Source organism: Copadichromis virginalis, linkage group LG3 (assembly GCF_057382275.1).
Source record: "Copadichromis virginalis isolate Kocher_CV1m ecotype Utaka linkage group LG3, C_Virginalis_male_GT1.1, whole genome shotgun sequence".
NCBI classification, from domain to species: Eukaryota; Metazoa; Chordata; class Actinopteri; order Cichliformes; family Cichlidae; genus Copadichromis; species Copadichromis virginalis.
The window spans coordinates 26,694,568-26,714,469 of NC_140620.1; the positions used below are offsets into that span (position 1 = coordinate 26,694,568).

The 19,902-nt window shown below is 42.5% G+C and overlaps 2 protein-coding genes across 2 annotated transcripts; one reads left to right on the forward strand and one right to left on the reverse strand.

Moving 5' to 3' along the window:
• The first annotated feature begins 8,233 nt into the window (after window positions 1-8,233).
• Window positions 8,234-10,777, forward strand: LOC146713734 (tripartite motif-containing protein 16-like). The gene has a single exon (XM_085450077.1). It carries the CDS (start codon window positions 8,337-8,339, stop codon window positions 10,023-10,025), a length of 1,689 nt encoding a protein of 562 aa, XP_085306203.1. The 5' UTR covers window positions 8,234-8,336; the 3' UTR covers window positions 10,026-10,777.
• A 5,645-nt stretch (window positions 10,778-16,422) lies between these two features.
• On the reverse strand, window positions 16,423-18,214 carry LOC146713735 (tripartite motif-containing protein 16-like protein). Its single transcript, XM_085438950.1, has 2 exons — window positions 18,173-18,214; window positions 16,423-17,786 (listed from the first exon to the last, which is right to left on the reverse strand). Exons 1-2 carry the CDS (start codon window positions 18,212-18,214, stop codon window positions 16,959-16,961), a joined length of 870 nt encoding a protein of 289 aa, XP_085295076.1. The 3' UTR covers window positions 16,423-16,958.
• Window positions 18,215-19,902: the final 1,688 nt, after the last annotated feature.

The window sequence follows — 19,902 nt, forward strand, 5'->3', positions numbered from 1 at the left end:
GGTATACATAGCTTTTCTGTTCCCCTCAGATAATAACAGATGTGTGTTTGCTGTGTTTGGATCCAGTGTGATTTCACTTGAATATTTTAAGAATCCAGCTCTGGTCTTTGGCTCTGGTGGTGACAGTAAAACATCCTCTTCAGTGACTTTTATTTTTGCAAGTCAAATTCGGTACAAATATGACTTTTATTTTGTAGTACTTCACAATAAAGCCTATCAGATAAATGATTTAGCACCAACCTAAAAATAAACAAACCATATAGACTTTAACAAAATTAAGATTAAGAAACTGCCATGAAATCTTCTGTAAAGATGATCTAAATATTGCATAATCCATGAGCCCAAGTTCATCGAGCAAGAACAAGGATTTATATCTTCATACCCTGAAACACGTCTGCTAGAAGTAACCTGTGAAGCTCTTGTCTGACCTGAAACTGTTTCAATCCCCCTTAAACAACAAAATGACTGGATGTGCATCAGTGAGGGTGGTGTCTGCCCATCATTATGGGCAGCATTATTATTGAGATCTGATAATGCTGTTGCACACCATTATCAGATCTCAATGTTTCCTTCTTTGGAGTCAGAGTGGTATGATTTGGACCGATAATTGAACTGGGACGAGAAATGAAGGGTTTTGCTTCAGGAGCCAACGTGGTGTCTGCACCTCCATCAGGGGAATACAGGAAGGCGATGTTTATCTTTAATCTGTTAAAAACTAACAGAAACACTATAATGTGACATCCCTGCTCTACAGGATGTGAGGAGAGTGATGTGGAGTGCTTTTGTGTCTGACATAAACATGTGAAACCAGTTCAGACTAAAGAGTGAAACGCTCCTGCGAACGCCTTCAGACTGGTGAGCAAAGCACATGGAAGAGCTGCAGGTAGATGCAGGTGTGGCTGGTTGAGCGAAAGATGAATGAGTGAATCTTTTGTCCTGGGCAGGTATTTGTGTAGGAGGCTGTCATCAGGAGGAAGTGAGTTACCTGTAGATCAAGTTAGCAAGCGGGCGCTCATTCACATGTTTTCATACAGAGGAATGAGTAACTCCCTGGATTTGATCCAGAATGGCTGATGAGTTGCTAGACTTGCTTCTAGAAGGACTTTCGAGTCCACAACAGGTGCTCGAGTTCATGGACAAATTTCACTTCAGCCTGGAAATGTGAACATCGGGGTGCGACGAGAGGAAACCGTCAGTCTGTGGGCTTAATCGTCTGGAAGTCAAACATATGTTTACCACATTTCAAGCTCCGATTTCAAAGAATCAGAGCACAAATATGTTTGGGTTTAAATTTGAAGCTATCGAGTGTTTAATCAAGGTGACCTTGAGAATCGTCAGTAAAAGACATTATCATGAAATAATGGGACGCTCCTGCGTGCGAGCTGCACTAACTTCAGATTTGACCTGAATAAGATTTTAATATGTAGGCCAGCGTGACCTAATAGGACAGTGAGAAGCTCAGAGTGGCTAAACGGACTAAACACAGGCGGAGCAGTCGTGTCAGTTGGGGTGTGTCGCTGGGAAGCTATTTGTGTACACACACAGACACACACAGACATACACCACCCGAGGCATCTCTGTTTGAATACTCACATTTGTGTTAAAGGTGTAGAGAAAGTGTCTGTTTCTGTTGGCGTGTTTTTGTAAACCTTCCTGTTTAACACCCGCAGACTGTTAAACACACAATATGCAATCAGAGTGGATTCAGAAAGGTGACAGGCTCTCGTTTACCTTATTTCAGACCATGAAAAGCTCCTTAAATAAACAGGGAACATTGCTGGAATATAAATCCCTCCTTTGTCCTCAGAGAAAAGATGCCCGGACTCATCTTAAGCCAGCTAAGCTTTCGCCATTGTTGCAGATTCTCGGTCTACCCGCTGCACCAAGACGAGGATAATGTAATGTTGACATAAAGCGCAGCCCTCTCTGCAGAAGCCAAGAAGCTGTCTGATTGCAAGTGCACGTCCGTGCTGCAACTGATCATCTTAATTTAACTCTGCAAAATGTTCTGCAAGAGGAGGTTGTTTTACACCAAATAACAGTTTTATGGGTCCCTGCAGGTCCTTCTAAAATAGTTTAAAACCCTCCAAAAGTAACCATGAGCAGGATGCCAAAGACATCTTAGATTGTGCTGAAGAGATTTCAGCTGAAGTTAAGCTAAGGCCGGGCTCATGTAATACCAATTTGCTTCAATCTTGTGCTCTTGATTTCCTGGTTTCAGTGTTTTTACTGTTTGCTCATCTTGTTTTATAAGGAAAGTCCACTTTAAGAAAAGGAGAGTAATACCAGAAGAACAATCCTGAACATGCTTCGGGCTTAAAACACCAGCAGACTGTTGTGATTCCTTCACCTCCTCCGTCCTCTTTGCTCTGGTGACGCTGTGTTCCCAAGCCAGCTGAGAGCTTGTGTCCTCCTAACGAGGTGCCCAGGAGGCATCCACACCCCATCCTGAACCACCTCAGGGTTCCTGTCGGTGTGGAGGACGCCCCTGAGTAACCGAGCTCCTCAACTCTTTTCCCCTTAAGATGGTATTAGACCAACTCCCTTGTACCCTTAATGATGAGTTCTGTCACCTGTACATGAATTTGAAAAACTTACAGAAGTCCTGTCGCCTTCTTTTTAAGCTCGTTAGACTACTGTGACCTTATGACCAAGAATCTACACGGACGAACAGGTTCTGTTTTTTTTTCCGAGGACAGCTGTGTAGGCAGCGACCACGCTCACCTGTTGTTATGAAGTATGACAGAAACTACTCAGTTCAGAAAAGAGAAACAAAGCTAAATCCTTGTAAGCATCAAAGGTGGAAAGAGTTAAGCCTCAGCAAACCCGCTGCGTGGGACACTGCATGGCACGGTGACGTCACACGGTCACATCCATTTATCACTGCTGTTAGCCGCAGCAGCATTCTGCAGACCGACGGGCGTCGCCACTCAGACAAACCTCCACATCATGAGAATTTGAGCATTTTCCACAAAGTTTCATCTTTTTCACACTGTTGCCGCATGTCCGTCTGTGTAATGTGTGAGCTGCTGGTGCATTGTTAAAACTGCAGTTAAACCCACACGATGGTACACTCACGTCTTTAACCGAGCTGCAGCATCAAAACACACAAAGTTGTAAAATGTGAGACATGCAGGACTGCGGCGGCTCACGACAGCACATGTGACGTCATTTTGGAAAATGATAAATGGTCTGGTTCTTATGCAGCGCTCAAAGCTCTCCATGCAACAGGCGTTTTTCTCTACGCCAGAGTGCTTTGTGTCTGACATTCACACATGAGCTGCTCTACATGTGGCTCAGGCGGTAGAGCCACAGTTTGACATTAACTCTGTCGTGAGGTGCCGTTTACCATGTCTCGTTTCACGAGTCTCTACCCCGCCTCTAAGGGAGAGACCGGTCACCCTTCAGAGGAAGCTCATCTCTGCTGACCCGTGTCATAACAGGAACACAATCACACACTCTGATGAAGCTCCAGTGTGTGTTTGCGTTCAGGGTTTGAAGAATTCCTGTCATTCATGAAATTCTGTCCTGTAAACCAACCGGCGCCTCTTACTCCAGCAACAATGCATGATGGGATACAATGCGAGGATAGTGACCCTTGGTTGTACATTACTCGCAGTGAGGCATTGTGGGATACTTTGAGTGTACTATATACAGTGGGGCAAAAAAGTATTTAGTCAGCCACCGATTGTGCAAGTTCCCCCACTTAACCTTCCTGCCTTCTTGGGACCTTTTTGTGCCACTGCTATGTGTTAAATGGCTGCCATTTCCACTGTGTTCAGTGGAATATAACCAAACTTGCCACAGGATAGTTTTTACCTGTCAATGTTAATATTCCAGTGTGAATTCCTTAAATCAGCCTAAAATGGCTGAGCAGCAGAAATCCCCACACCCATCACCCTGGGGACCATTTTCTGCCCATTGACTTCCATTATAAACGCTATTTTTCATCCCCAAATTATGATTATATGATTTTATTTTTTCTTCTTTTCTTGGATGTCAATGAAGACTCAGGGCCTTGAAGTTTGAATTTTTAAATTGCAAAAAAAATGCAAAAAAATAATGGCAGGTCAAAATGTATGTTGGTGCCAATCTTTGGTCCATCTAAAGGCCTACTTATAATGACAATCACATATTACTTCAACTGGTTTTTTGTGGAAATATTTAGTTTTGTTTTTTGTTTTTTGGGGCTTATAACACAGGGCACTCATGTAATAACACTGGGATTTGAAGGGTTAAAACAACGAAAATATAATTAAAACTGTACATGAATATTTCAGGGAGAAGTAGTTTTACAAGGTTGGCTAATTTAAAGTGTGTTAGGTGAGGCTGTGTGCAGACAGGAATAGGACCCAAGGTGCAGACTCCGGAGACAGAACTTAAACCAAAACAGCTTTAATGCTGAACGCAAACATGACATAACGGGAAAAACTCAAAATAAACTTACACCGGTGGACAGGCAAAACACACAGCAAAATAAACGGTAGATCGCGACACAGACACTAAGAAACACAGGGCTTAAATACACAGAGGGAACAATCAGGGAATGGGTAACAGGAGGGAAACACAGCTGGGGCAAATCAGGCCTAACGAGACAAGGGGAAGCAAAACCAGACACATTAACATCAGACATGGACTTTCAAAGTAAAACAGGAAACATAACACAGACTCACGGGCAGGCACTATAACAAAGGGAACAGAGACGTGGGAACAGGGCAGACACAAACACTGACTGAACACGGGGAAATAGGAACTTAGGATACACATAGACGCGAACTAGACAAGGGGATGCAGGTGATAGGGGAGACAGAGCAACTAAAGAAGACAGAGACATAAGCCATAAGACAGAACTCAAAGAAACCAAAAACTAGAAAGTATAAATAATATCATAAACTCCAAAAACCCTGGGTCGACGACCCAGGCATCCTAACAAAGTGGAATAAAATATGGATATATGGTCTTTTTATAGCGTTTTTGGGCGTGGCTGAGAATGGTCCCTAGGGTAATGGGTGTGAGTTTTTTAAAGGATGGCAGGAGGGTTAAAATGATGACAGAGGTCAGTAATTTGCACCAGAGGTACACTTCAACTGTGAGAGACAGAATGTGAAAAAAAAAATCCATGAATTCACATGGTAGGATTTGTAAAGAATTTATTCGTAAATTAGGGTGGAAAATAAGTATTTGGTCACCTCAAACAAGGAAAATCTCTGGCTCTCACAGACCTGTAACGTCTTCTTTAAGAAGCTTTTCTGTCCCCCACTCGTTACCTGTATGAATGGCACCTGTTTGAACTCATCATCTGTATAAAAGACACCTGTCCACAGCCTCAAACAGTCAGACTCCAAACTCCGCCATAGCCAAGACCAAAGAGCTTTCGAAGGACACCAGGAAAAGTATTGTAGACCTGCACCAGACTGGGAAGAGTGAATCTACAATAGGCAAGCAGCTTGGTGTGAAAAAATCAACTGTGGGAGCAATCATCAGAAAATGGAAGACATACAAGACCACTGATAATCTCCCACGATCTGGGGCTCCACGCAAGATCTCATCCCGTGGGGTCAAAATGATCATGAGAACGGTGAGCAAAGATCCCAGAACCACACGGGGGGACCTGGTGAATGACCTGCAGAGAGCTGGGACCAAAGTAACAAAGGTCACCATCAGTAACACACTACAACGGCAGGGAATCAAATCCCGCAGTGCCAGACGTGTTCCGCTGCTGAAGCCAGTGCATGTCCAGGCCCGTCTGAAGTTTGCCAGAGAGCACATGGATGATACAGCAGAGGATTGGGAGAATGTCATGTGGTCAGATGAAACCAAAGTAGAACTTTTTGGTATAAACTCAACTCGTCGTGTTTGGAGGAAGAAGAATACTGAGTTGCATCCCAAGAACACCATACCTACTGCGAAGCATGGGGGTGGAAACATCATGCTATGGGGCTGTTTTTCTACCAAGGGGACAGGACGACTGATCCGTGTTAAGGACAGAATGAATGGGGCCATGTATCGTGAGATTTTGAGCCAAAACCTCCTTCCATCAGTGAGAACTTTGAAGATGAAACGAGGCTGGGTCTTCCAACATGGCAATGATCCAAAACACACCGCCCAGGCAACAAAGGAGTGGCTCCGTAAGAAGCATTTGAAAGTCCTGGAGTGGCCTAGCCAGTCTCCAGACCTCAACCCCATAGAAAATCTGTGGCGGGAGTTGAAAGTCCGTGTTGCTCGGCGACAGCCCCAAAACATCACTGCTCTCAAGAAGATCTGCATGGAGGAATGGGCCAAAATACCAGCTACTGTGTGTGCAAACCTGGTAAAGACCTATAGTAAACGTTTGACCTCTGTTATTGCCAACAATAAAACAATAAAAAAATAAAACAATAAAACCACACACACACACACACACACACACACACACACACACACACACACACACACACACACACACACACACACACACACACACACACACACACACAGCAGCCTGCTCTGATATCTATAGCTTCCTATTAAAAGAGAATGTGTGTGTGTGTGTGTGTGTGTGTGTGTGTGTGTGTGTGTGTGTGTGTGTGTGTGTAACCCATATTTTATTTTTGTAGCTTGCACTGAGGGCTGATTGATTATGTATGCTCTTCCTGCAGCACTGCGGTGTGTTTGTTGACCTTCTTGTAAGCGACACACACAGGGAAGCACGAACTGTAGCACGTTATAGGTGAATAACACCAGCGCAGTCTCTAATGCAGCTCAGGCAGCTTTGCAACTCAGCGCCATCACTGTTGTGAGGTGTTCCTGTTATTTTGTCCACCCCATCCTCATATAAAAATAGAGAGAGAGAGGATGGCATTTGTGCTTTCAGTGAGATGAAACAATAATAGCTTACAGACATGAACACACACGTGCATCTATGCTTGTGGACCTTCTGTGACATGATGCGTAATCCACACAGCTGTGAAGGTAAGTCATACCTTAAGAAAACAGTGATTTGAGGTTAAGGGGATTCCTCTGAAGTGGTGCAAAAGTGTGAAACAAGTCAGAAAGAAGTTGTTTAATGTTTGTGTACATGGACATGTCTGGGGATAAATGTATGCTCACCACCTCAATGAACTCAAGCAACAAGGAGCAAAAGTCCTTACTGATGCGAGACCAGTGAAGTCATACAGGAAACAATTACTTCAACTTATTTGTGTGTTTGTTTGCTGTTGTGAAACTGTAAGTAAAGAGTGGAAGGTGGATCTAGCTGAGAATCTGCACGTTTTCTGAGCAATGTCTTGTGATTGACATGTCATTAGCTAAAAACTATGAACTAGTTACCACTCTTTCCTGATGCCTGAGTGTAATATACAAAGAGAACCTAATATTTTGTTCAATATGACAACAAACCATTGAGCGGTGAACACATCAGAAAAATGCTTGCTTGATCTTGTCACATGGTCATTGGTCATTTTACCATACACTCCTTTTTGACTTGACCAGTAGTCTTTTCACAATCACAAGGGTATTTAGCAATGACCCTGGTGAAGGCCACAAGGGGAAATGTGTTGGTCACGCATTAAAACTGGTTCCTAATACTTTAAGTTTCACTGGAGTCTTCATGTCATTAGATCTTTGTCTTCGCCATGAACCTTGAAAGTTGTTCCAGAAAGGTTTGTTGCTATTTTAATGTAAAGAACATGGTTATTTCTGTTGCAGCAGCTGTTATAAATGCAAAACTAAAATGCAAGATTCTTTTGACTAATTAACTTTTTGCAGGAATATCTGTAATTATATGTGCAGACTCTGCTGACTGTTCAAAGCAATGCAGTGGCATTTATCTAGTTCTCATCCTGTTACAGCAACATTGATTACTGCCTATAAAAGCAATAAATAAATAAATAAAAGCAACCAGCATATGTCTGCTAACCTAACCCTGCTCTCCACATATGCTTTGATTAGGTCAGCAGCCTCTGCTGTTCTGACAGTTATTGTTACCTGAGACGTTTCTGTCCAGTGTTCATTAAAGCTGGATTTTTAAAAATTATTTATATAGAAGAAGCAGTAAATAAAAAGGGTTAAACACACAGTTTCACTCTCTAACTGCTCCTCTTCCTGGAGTGAAGCACAGCCTGATAACCTCCCTCTTCTTCCTGCTCTTAAACACAGCACCTCCTCTCTGTCCACGTGTTTCCTCGTTCCCTCCCCCTCAGATCTGCAGTTTGAAGATGGGTGTAACCAACATGTGGTGACGTGTAAGAGCTGACAGGCTCCATTCACTGCAGAAACATGTTGTTGAGATCAGAGCTCAGACTAGTTTCAGTTATAAGGAAGAGAAACTCACACAGTCACTGACACTGAGAGGAAAAATGGCGCAGAAAGGAGTTCAGCTGGACCGAGAAACCTTCTCTTGTTCCATCTGTTTGGATCTACTGAAGGATCCGGTGACTACAGCCTGTGGACACAGCTACTGTATGAACTGTATTAAAACCCACTTTGATGAAGAGGACAGGAAGGGAATTCACAGCTGCCCTCAGTGTAGGAAGACTTTCATACCGAGGCCTGTCCTGGAGAAAAACACCATGTTAGCAGCTTTAGTGGAGCAGCTGAAGAAGACTGGACTCCAAGCTGCTCCAGCTGATCACTGCTATGCTGGACCTGAAGATGTGGCCTGTGATGTTTGCACTGGGAGGAAGCTGAAAGCCATCAAGTCCTGTTTAGTCTGTCTGGCCTCTTACTGTGAGAAACACCTCCAACCTCACTATGATGCAGCTCCATTAAAGAAACACAAGCTGGTGGCCCCCTCCAAGAAGCTCCAGGACAACATCTGCTCTCGTCATGATGAGGTGATGAAGATTTTCTGTCGTACTGATCAGCAGAGTATCTGTTATCTCTGCACAGTGGATGAACATAAAGGCCATGAAACAGTCCCAGCTGCAGCAGAAAGGACTGAGAAGCAGAAGGAGCTCGAGGTGAGACGACTAAACATCCAGCAGAGAATCCAGGAGCGAGAGAAAGATGTGAAGCTGCTTCAACAGGAGGTGGAGGCCATCAATGGCTCTGCTGATAAAGCAGTGGAGGACAGTGAGAAGATGTTCACTGAGCTGATCCGTCTCCTCCAGAAAAGAAGCTCTGATGTGAAGCAGCAGGTCAGATCCCAGCAGGAAACTGAAGTGAGTCGAGTCAAAGAGCTTCAGGAGAAGCTGGAGCAGGAGATCGCTGAGCTGAAGAGGAAAGACGGCGAGCTGGAGCAGCTCTCACACACAGAGGATCACAACCAGTTTCTACACAACTACCCCTCACTGTCAGCACTCAGTGAGTCTACACACTCATCCAGCATCAATATTCGTCCTCTGAGCTACTTTGAGGATGTGACAGCAGCTGTGTCAGAGACCAGAGATAAACTACAGGACATTCTGAGAGAGGAATGGACAAACATCTCACTGACAGTCACTGAAGTGGATGTTTTACTGTCACCAGCAGAGCCAAAGACCAGAGCTGGATTCTTAAAATATTCACGTGAAATCACACTGGATCCAAACACAACTCACAGACATCTGTTATTATCTGAGGGGAACAGAAAAGTAACAAGAACAGAACAACAACAGTCTTATTCTGATCATCCAGACAGATTCACTGGATGGTATCAGGTCCTGAGTAGAGAGAGTCTGACTGGACGTTGTTACTGGGAGGTGGAGTGGAGAGGGGGAGGAGTTCGTGTAGCAGTCGCATACAAGAATATCAGCAGAGCAGGGGGGGGCTGTGTATTTGGAAACAATGACAAATCTTGGGCATTAGATTGTGACACAAACAGTTATAAATTTTGGCACAACAAAGTCCAAACTGTCCTCTCAGGTCCTCGGTCCTCCAGAGTAGGAGTGTACCTGGATCACAGAGCAGGTATTCTGTCTTTCTACAGCGTCTCTGAAACCATGACTCTCCTCCACAGAGTCCAGACCACATTCACTCAGCCGCTCTATGCTGGACTTTGGCTTTATGGAGCCACTGCAGAGTTGATTAAAGTCAAACAGAGAAGACAGGTTCATGTTGATCCCTGACCATTATATGTACTTGTGTAGTTTCTAAATGAGGCTTTACATTTTAGAAGCTGAGAAGTTCAGTGGTCCATTGATGTGTGAAAATAATATTGCACTGATTCAAACTGTACTTACATTTATATACCTTACATCAATATAAATCTGAATTTGTTCTTATGGCTGATAATCATGTGAGTTTAAATGATACTACTCTTCATATTCAGCATGTTTGACTCTGTATGACTGAATCACAGGGGTTAGAAGTTTGTAGGTCACGATGGGGGTCTCACACTATACGGCCCGATGCTCTGATGCGACCTGAGTGCTCACACTGTGCGTCCATAACATGAAGCCTATAACACAAAATCTGTCTCAGCACAGTGCAGTCCATCACCAGTGTTCGATCCTCCAGCACCAGCTGGACTGGTTAAAACAGCAGAACACAGGATCCATCAGACAAGCGACTCAGAATGAGTTGGACAATGCTGCGGTCGAGGTACTGCAACTACATGACTTGGATGTGTGTGAAAAAGTACTCTGGAAACCTTCAGAGATACCTGACTCTTGAACGATGGGGGATTATGAAAAGATTGTAGTGACTTAAATGTGCCTGATGGAGTTAGTAAGGGTGCCGCTGTGCCTCGAGCTGATGACAGCACCATAGAAACGGATGTGTTAGTGGAGGAGGTTTGGACACACGTCTGCTTTAATGTGTTTTGCTATTAAAAGATGACAGAATGTTTTATTTACACTAATAGTTGTTAATAAATAGGTTTTGCTGAATCAAATTATGTTCTGATATTGTTTTTGCATCATCGTTACATAACATCAATTTCCACATTGTACACATGCAGTTATAGTGATGACGGACACATTAGTAACGATAATGTGAGACACTTACTGACATGTACAGATGGATTTTCTAAGTATGCATGCAGGTGTCTTCAAACCAAGGCAGCAGCATCTGTTGCATCTGCTTTTGAGGATGTTCTGAGTGAAGGACGTGTACCTGTTAAACTTCCAACAGATGAAGGCGAGGAGTTTAATAATAAACATTTGCATCAGCTGATGGTTCAGTTTAACATCACACATTTCTCTGCATAAAGCCAGATTGAACCAAGTGTTGTGGAGCATTTTAACAGAAGCTTTAAGGGCCGTATGTGAAAATACTTCACATCTGTTAACTTATGAAGACATGTAAACGTGGTCCAGGACCTTGTGCTGTCAAGGCCAAGCAGCCGGTGTAAAGAGGTTGGAGCCAAAAGCTGACTCGGTACATGTTTGTTTGATTTGAAGGAAAACTTTATTTATCGCACGGATCAGAAAGGCTGAGGTGAGACGTGGAGGAAATTCCACAGAGCAGGACTCACTGTAACAGAGGGAGAAGGTGAGTTATTTCTAGATGAGGTTAAAGGTGAGTACGATGTGAGGTGAGTGAAAGGAGATTTTGCCTCCTTGTATTACAGGCTGAAGCAAAGCTACAGAGACGGGAGTTTCTCTGGGTGTGTGGTGGAGTAAAGAGAAGAACAACATGTCTGACCTTTTCTTTTTTAGAGCAGAGGTGTGTTGTGGCAGGCAGGAGGGCAGGCAGGTGACTTTTCAGATTTACTCTGGGAAGCCGAGAGAAGAGCAGCAGCAGCAAGCAGGTTTCCAGCAGGCAGTGAACAGATGAAGAGGATCAGCATCAAAATACCCCCTCAGAGGTGAACAAAGATAATCTTTGGAGGACATTTCTACCAGCTATTTTTGTGTGAAGCTAACTGAACGGATTGTGCTACAGGTATGTAATAATAAAATAATATTATTAGATGGGAATACAAACTTTATTTTTGATGGCCCATATCTATGGGACTGATTTGTGCTAATAACGCCCATTGTATGGACTGATAACAGCCGAAGCAGGTGAATAAAGTCACCCAGTAGCTAGCTGTGCCATTACCCAGCATACATCACTCCCTCCATATGCAATAAACGATACAAAAGTAACAGCCTATAATTAATGTATCTGCTGTATCTGCTGTTTCTCAGGTAGTTGTTTACATTATATAATTTATTGTGTTTTGTATAGGTCACTACAATGTGATTTTGGAAATGTATAAATATACGAACAACAGGCTCTTCCGCGGCAATCTCTTGTCGTCAATAAGCAACGTTTAGGGAGCTCTATAGTATTCAATGAGAGGACCCTGCACGTCAATTCCCGGGGGGTACCCTGCGCGTCGATAAGTGAAGCAGAGGGAGCCTGACCATGCGTCACACGTTTGACGAGTTGGGAGTGAGAACGTGTTGATAACTCACAGGAAAACAACCAGGGGGGGAAACAGGTTGACATATGGAGGTATTACAGACAGACCAGTAACAGGCAGAAAAAGGGGAGGGGTTACCAGTCTCTGATGTATTCCAGAAAGAGGATTGATTTGAAGCAGACACTGTATTTAACCTTTTTAATATTGACAACACACAATATAAAAACACGAGTGATGAGTTACATGTACCACACCAGCATCAACAAAACCCTGTTAACATCTGTCCAAAAGATTCAAATGTAAAATGACTTTATTTGCAGATCTGGCAGGTTAAGAAACAGCACATCAATTACCTCTAAGCAGCAACAATGTAGACAAAAAGTGGAAACTAGAAAAAAAAAAGTTTTTAACCAAGTGTCCTTCAATCATTTCTGTCTGTTTCAGTTCAATGAACTCTGCAGTGTCATTGTCATAATAAAAGAACCGAAGTCCAGCATAGAGCGGCTGAGTGAATGTGGTCTGGACTCTGTGGAGGAGAGTCATGGTTTCAGAGATGTTTTTTCACTGTTGTTGCTTTTCTGTTCCCCTCAGATAATAACAGATGTGTGTTTGCTGTGTTTGGATCCAGTGTGATTTCATGTGAATATTTTAAGAATCCAGCTCTGGTCTTTGGCTCTGCTGGTGACAGTAAAACATCCTCTTCAGCAACTCTTGATGAGATGTCTGTCACTTTCTCTTGTATATCTGAAACCATGCAAATGTTCTCCTGGAGCTTCTTGGAGGGGGCCACCAGCTTGTGTTTCTTTAACGGAGCTGCATCATAGTGAGGTTGGAGATGTTTCTCACAGTAAGAGGCTGGACAAGATAAACAGGACTTGATGGCTTTCAGCTTCCTCCCAGTGCAGACATCACAGGCCACATCTTCAGGTCCAGCATAGCAGTGATCAGCTGGAGCAGCTTGGAGTCCAGTCTTCTTCAGCTGCTCCACTAAAGCTGCTAACATGGTGTTTTTCTCCAGGACAGGCCTCGGTGTGAAAGTCTTCCTGCACTGAGGGCAGCTGTGGATTCCCTTCCTGTCCTCTTCATCAAAGTGGGTTTTAATACAGTTCATGCAGTAGCTGTGTCCACAGGTTGTAGTCACCGGATCCTTCAGTAGATCCAAACAGATGGAGCAAGAAATGTTTTCTTCATCCATTCTCTTTTCTTAGTAACAATGACTTGCTGGTTTGTCTTTTGCAGAAGTGAAACTATTCTGAGCTGTGACCTAATCAATAGGTGTTTACGTGGGAAATGGAGGCTGTCTGCTCTTACACGTCAACAGATGTTGGTTATGCCCATTTTCAAAATATAGACTGAATGGGAGGGAATGAGGAAACAGACAAAGAGGAGGTGCTGTCAGGTAGAAGGGGAGGAGTTATCAGTATCTGGTGTATTCCAGGATGAGGTTTGAGTTTGAAGTAAATACCTTTTTTATAAACAGTATATTAAAAAATGTTGGTGAGCTCAGTTTTTAGGTGGTAAATTCAGGAAAACCCGTAAAATTGTTATTAAATGGAATCAGAATGGGCTCTCTGATAGGAGCGACACTTAAATGAGGTAAACAAACCCATCACTGCAACATTTACAGTAACATCTTTAAATAAATAAATGACTTCTGAATGAAACTACAGAAATATCTACAACCACTGTAACAAACACTTATCAGAAAAACTGCAACTGCAATCTGCAACTAAGTTTGTTACTGAAATTGCAAAAATTACAAAAAAACCCCTCATGTTTACAACAATGCCTACAGCTACACAAGGCAACTCCCACAACTAATCAGACACTATAGCTAAACTAACCTGTGACACTAATGCAACACCTACAATGAAGAAAGTGACCACTGACAGTACACCTGCAACTAACAATGCCAATAGCAACAATAGCAACAATAGCACAACAACAAGGATCCCTTTGGCAACTTTTGCAACTTTATTTGAGTTGCAGCAACCTTAAAAACATGTGACTAAAGATTCCAACTTGGATAACAAATGTAAAACAAGCACAAAAAAACTGTAAGTAAGCATAGCTACTGCAACCCAACAAACACATTGAAGCAGTGGCAACGTCTGCAACTAATTCAATGACTGAAACTAGAAGCAACATCATCAGCAAAGTATAGTAACAGTTTTAACCACAAAACCTGCAAACTACAGCAGCATCTTCTACAAAACATGGTAACTTCTGCAATTAAACTAGCATCTGAAACTACATATAGCAACTGCAGCAAAATCAATTTCATTATCAGGCCGGGGTCTTTCTGTTTAGAGTTCTCTTCTCCTCGTGTTTGTGTGGTTCTCCCCGGGTACTACGGCTTCCTCCCACAGTCCAAAGACATGCAATTAGTGGGGATAGGTGTGAATGTGAGTGTGAATGGTTGTCTGTGTATGTGGGTTATCCCTGGGACAGATTGGCGACATGTCCAAGGTGTACCCTGCCTCTTGTCTTAAGACAGCTGGAACAGGCTCCAGTCCCCCCTCGACCTTGAAAAAAGATAAGCGGAAATGAATGAAAGGATATGATTATGATTATCAGTTTTACTAGCAGTGATGTAATAGCAGTGATAGCTGTGCATGGTGTACCAGTAACAGATGGATAAACATAACATAACTGTATTTATAAATGGCATAGTAAGAATGAAGCACCTGCCAATACCTCACTAATACTTACTAGTGTGACATTATTATAAAGTGCTACCCATGTATTGAACTGTTATTTGTTGTTCATAATCCATATGTCTCGTTGATGTGAGTGTACATTACCAGTCAAAAGTTTGGACACACCTTCTCATTTAATGTTTTTTCTTGTTTTCATGATCAAAACTATGAATTAACACGTATTGAATTATGCAGTAAGCAATAAAATCTGAAATTACTCAAAACCTATTTTAGATTCTTCAAAATAGCCACCCTTTGCTTTGATTACTGCTTTGTACACTCTTGGCATTCTCTCGATGAGCTTCAATGTGTAATCACCTGAAATGTTCTTCCAACAGTCTTGAAGGTGTTCCCAGAGATGCTGAGCACTTGTTGGCCCTTTGCTTTCACTCTGCGCTCCATCTCATCCCAAACCATCTGGATTGGGTTTAGGTCAGGTGACTGTGGAGGCCGGGCCAGCTGGCGCAGCACTTTATAGTCCATTTCAAACAATCTGATGATAGACAAGGAGTACAAAAATAAGCATACCTTAGCATGGTTGTCAAATCCACCTTTGTTCCTATTGTAATCCAGAATGGCCCAATGATAGTTGCAGTTATCTCCAAAACCATGTGCTGCCCTTGGTTCTTTTTGAGGAACACCGTCTTCATGTTTCCCAGTACATACTTGAATGTTTCAGGCATAACTTGTCCTGCCATGATATGTTGCCCAGATCGTTATGCTACATTTAAATGGCACTCTTGGCATATACTGTGTAAAAGGGCAGCATCCCCTAAAAGTGACTAGATGCTCATCAACTGATGTTTGGATTGGGTTAAAAATGAGGGGCAGGCACGCCATCCACTGACTGCCAGCTTGTCTTGTTGATGACGGCCTGGTCTTGAATCACAGTTGTTAAAGTGAATCACGCATGGCAACATGGGAAATTCATTGAGTGATTGGCCCAAAAGATTGTCCAGCCAGACTCTGCATGAACTTCTGGTAGATTCATTTCTAGATCTGTACAAATCAAATGACTCATGTATGGTTTCATGTCTGTCTGGGTTACCTCCTTCCAAATGTCTTTGTGAATCTATTTCACATCCAAGTTATTCGTGTTTACCACTATGACTTTGATAGACTCAGTCAGGAATTGTCCAATGCAGGATGTGATGTGATTAATCCAGGATATGACATATTTTTAGTCCTGGGGCAGAAGTGTGCAAGATTGGGCACCACAGCAGCTTCCACTGCTGTCGGGGGGGCTGAGATGGCGGCCCTGAGTCTGCCGCCAACCTCACGGGGCAGATTCGCAGACGTCTGCAGAGTTGTGCTGGACTAAATGGGCCTCACTCCGGACGATCATCACCGGCACTTCAGGGCCTGAACTATTGAACTGTTATATCAGTCTGATCAAGTTAACAATATTTTTCAGAGATGAAACTTTTAACTCAGTCAAATTTTACTGGAACACAATACAGTGATTAACTGAGGAAGTTTTATATAAGGTGTCATTTTATTCCATACAAAGTTGTTTGAGTGCATATTACTTCTTCTTTTCACAGGGTTGCGCATATTTCAATGGCTAGTTTTCTTAAACAAAAGAAAAAGGAACCAACCAGAGAATAACACAAAAACACCCAACCAAACTGATCACTTCTCTAAATTGAAACATGACAGTGCACATAAATGAAAAACAGTTTCCCATAAAGAATAACTCTTGTGTAGAAGATATAACAAACTAGAAATGGGATGTTTTACATTAAATACCTTAATTAGAACAACATACAACATTTACAAAGATATATGAGGCTGTATTGTTTCTGCAGAGTGAAACACTTTTCCTTCATTAAAACAAAGCCAATCATTAACTAGACAACAAATAATGCAATGTCAAAGTCGCACCTATAAAGTGTTACTGACAGGCTAAGCAACAGCACATCAATAACGTCTGAGCAACAATGAAAGAGACCAAAGAAAGTGGAAACCGAAAAACCTGTTTTAACCAAGTGTCCTTCAATCATTTCTGTCTATTTCAGTTTAATGAACTCTGCGGTGTCACTGTCATAATAAAAGAACCGAAGTCCAGCATAGAGCGGCTGAGTGAATGTGGTCTGGACTCTGTGGAGGAGAGTCATGGTTTCAGAGACGCTGTAGAAAGACAGAATACCTGCTCTGTGATCCAGGTACACTCCTACTCTGGAGGACCGAGGACCTGAGAGGTTGGTTCGGACTTCATTGTGCCAAAACTGAAAACCATTTGAATCGTAACGTAAAGACCAAGATTTGTCGTTGAATCCAAATTTGCATTCATCAGAGCTCCCTGCTCTGCTGATATTCTTGTATGCAACTGCTACACCAACTCTCCCTCTCCACTCCACCTCCCAGTAACAACGTCCAGTCAGACTCTCTCTACTTAGGACCTGAAGCCATGCAGTGAATCTGTCTGGATGATCAGAATAAGACTGTTGTTGCTTCATAAATGTTACTTTTCTGTTCCCCTCAGATAATAACAGATGTGTGTTTGCTGTGTTTGGATCCAGTGTGATTTCATGTGAATATTTTAAGAATCCAGCTCTGGTCTTTGGCTCTGCTGGTGACAGTAAAACATCCTCTTCAGTGACTGTCAGTGAGATGTTTGTCCATTCCTCTCTCAGAATGTCCTGTAGTTTATCTCTGGTCTCTGACACAGCTGCTGTCACATCCTCAAAGTAGCTCAGATGGAACAAGAGAAGGTTTCTCGGTCGAGCTGAACTCCTTTCTGCGCCATTTCTCCTCTCAGTAATAATGACAGTGTAGGTTCCTCTTTGTAGAAGTGAAACTAATCTAAACCCAACATATGTGTTGTAGGCTGATAGCTGTCGGTGAGGGAATGAGGTGACATCACCAAGAGGAGGTGCTGTGTTTCAGTGAAATGAGGTAAGAGTTGTGAGTCTTACATTTAAACATTTTGGTCGGCTCAGTTTTTAGGTGGCAATTTCTGATTAATCGTGCCTTTAAACAGGCGACTTAAATGAATTCAGCAGTTCTCTCACTGCAGCATTTACGGCAACCCTTATAAAAAAAACGACTTAGCAATTAAACTAGAGCAATATCTGAAACCAGTGTAACTAACAACACCAATGTGAACAACGTCTAAAATTGTCACTGAAATTGCCAAAACTGCTAAACTGTGTCTACAGCATTGCCTACAACTACACAAGGCAACTCCCACAATCTCCCAAAAATCTGCAGGGTAACAAACCTGTGAAACTAACAAAACACCTGGAGTGATGCAAGCAACCATTGACACTATACCTGCAACTAACAAAATCAATGGAAACTACAGAAACCTCTGGCAGCAAAACCAACAACAGAAAGTGATCCCTTTTGCAGTTGAATAACCACTGTAACTGCAGCAACCTTAAAAACAACAAGATTCCATACTGTGCAACACATGTAAAACATTGCAAGCACACCAATCCTGTAATGACAACTTCTGCATTGTAATTCTTTAGCTGGCCCAAATTCTCATTTAGATTTGAAAGCATTTCACATACGTAAAGGCAGATGGCATAAGCATGAATTAAGACAAATGTTTGGGGAAGGCCTCAGAGCAGAATAGCAGTGGTGGCTCCCAGCCCAGGCAGATTCGCATATAGTAATGAGAGGAGAGTGAATTGAAATATAGTCCCTGTAGCTTCTGCACCGTGGCTGCTGGGTGACCCCGAGTCTGGGGCTCTCCTCAGCTCCTTCCAGGAGGGTGGCACAGTGGCACCTGCTAATTAATGTGACTTCTGTATGAAACTACAGCAATGCCTGGAAATCAGTCATATGTTTGCATCACTGTAGGGTCTTTATAGTATAAAGCACCTTGAGTGAACAGTTGTTGTGATTTGGCGCTATATAGATAAAACTGAGATTAATTGAGGAGCTTGTGTAACATTTTCATTAGGGCTGGGTATCGTCACTGATTTCTAGAATCGATTCAATTCCGATTCACAAGGTCCCAAATCGATTCGATCCACGATTCGATTTAATTCGATTCGATTCGATTTAAATCTGGGAAATTTTGACAGTCAGAGATATAATTCAGATCAGGACATTTACATATTTTTGTATCTATAAAAAGGAAGCTGACACTCTCAAGACTTTATCCAAGGTGTGAGCATCACAGCAGATGCCTTTGTGTCAAAGTAGCTGAAGATAAAACACAGAAAAACATGTAGGTGATTTTCCTGGCCTGGGATTTTATAAAAATATTCTGCAGTACATCAAAAACGAAAGAAAACCATTAATTAATGAACATTACCTCTGACGTTACAGCGGTTTTATTAGACACACGGCTAAGCATTTTGCATTTTGAATAATTTAAAAAAGTTTAAATTTGTTCAGTATTGAACAGCAGAAATGAGGTTTTCTTTTCGGAAGAATGTAAAAGGGAAAAAAACAGCGGCCGACAGCCTGTAAACAACAGTAGACTTGTGCATAACAAGCAAGCGAATAATGAAGAAAGCGAAACTGTTCGAGAGAGGGGGGGGGGGGGGGATCAAACTAACAGCTTTAGAATCAGCGCATAAAGGGCGTGAACACAAAGCGCGGACCCGGATCAGCGAGCTGTCGGCTTTCAGCCCCGACTGTGAGAAAGGCGACATCTAACTGATTCTGATCCGCGGGTTGCGCTGTGTGTTTAAGTCTATGTGCAGAATCCCTGTACCTGCTCTCATTTACTGTTTGGTGGTTCTTGAAATTTTGTGAGATGTCACCAGAGATTCTGGCATTTCGGACAAAATAAATTTATATTAAAAAATCGATTCAGGATTTTAATGAATCGATTTTACGTTATCCAAGCCAGAATCGATTTTAATCGATGAATCGATTATAAAAACCCACCCCTAATTTTCATGTCTTTGAACGTTGAACGCTGAAACCTCGGAAAACAGTGAATATAGGAGTCGCAGTTTGTATTAAACAGAATACATATAGAATACATTT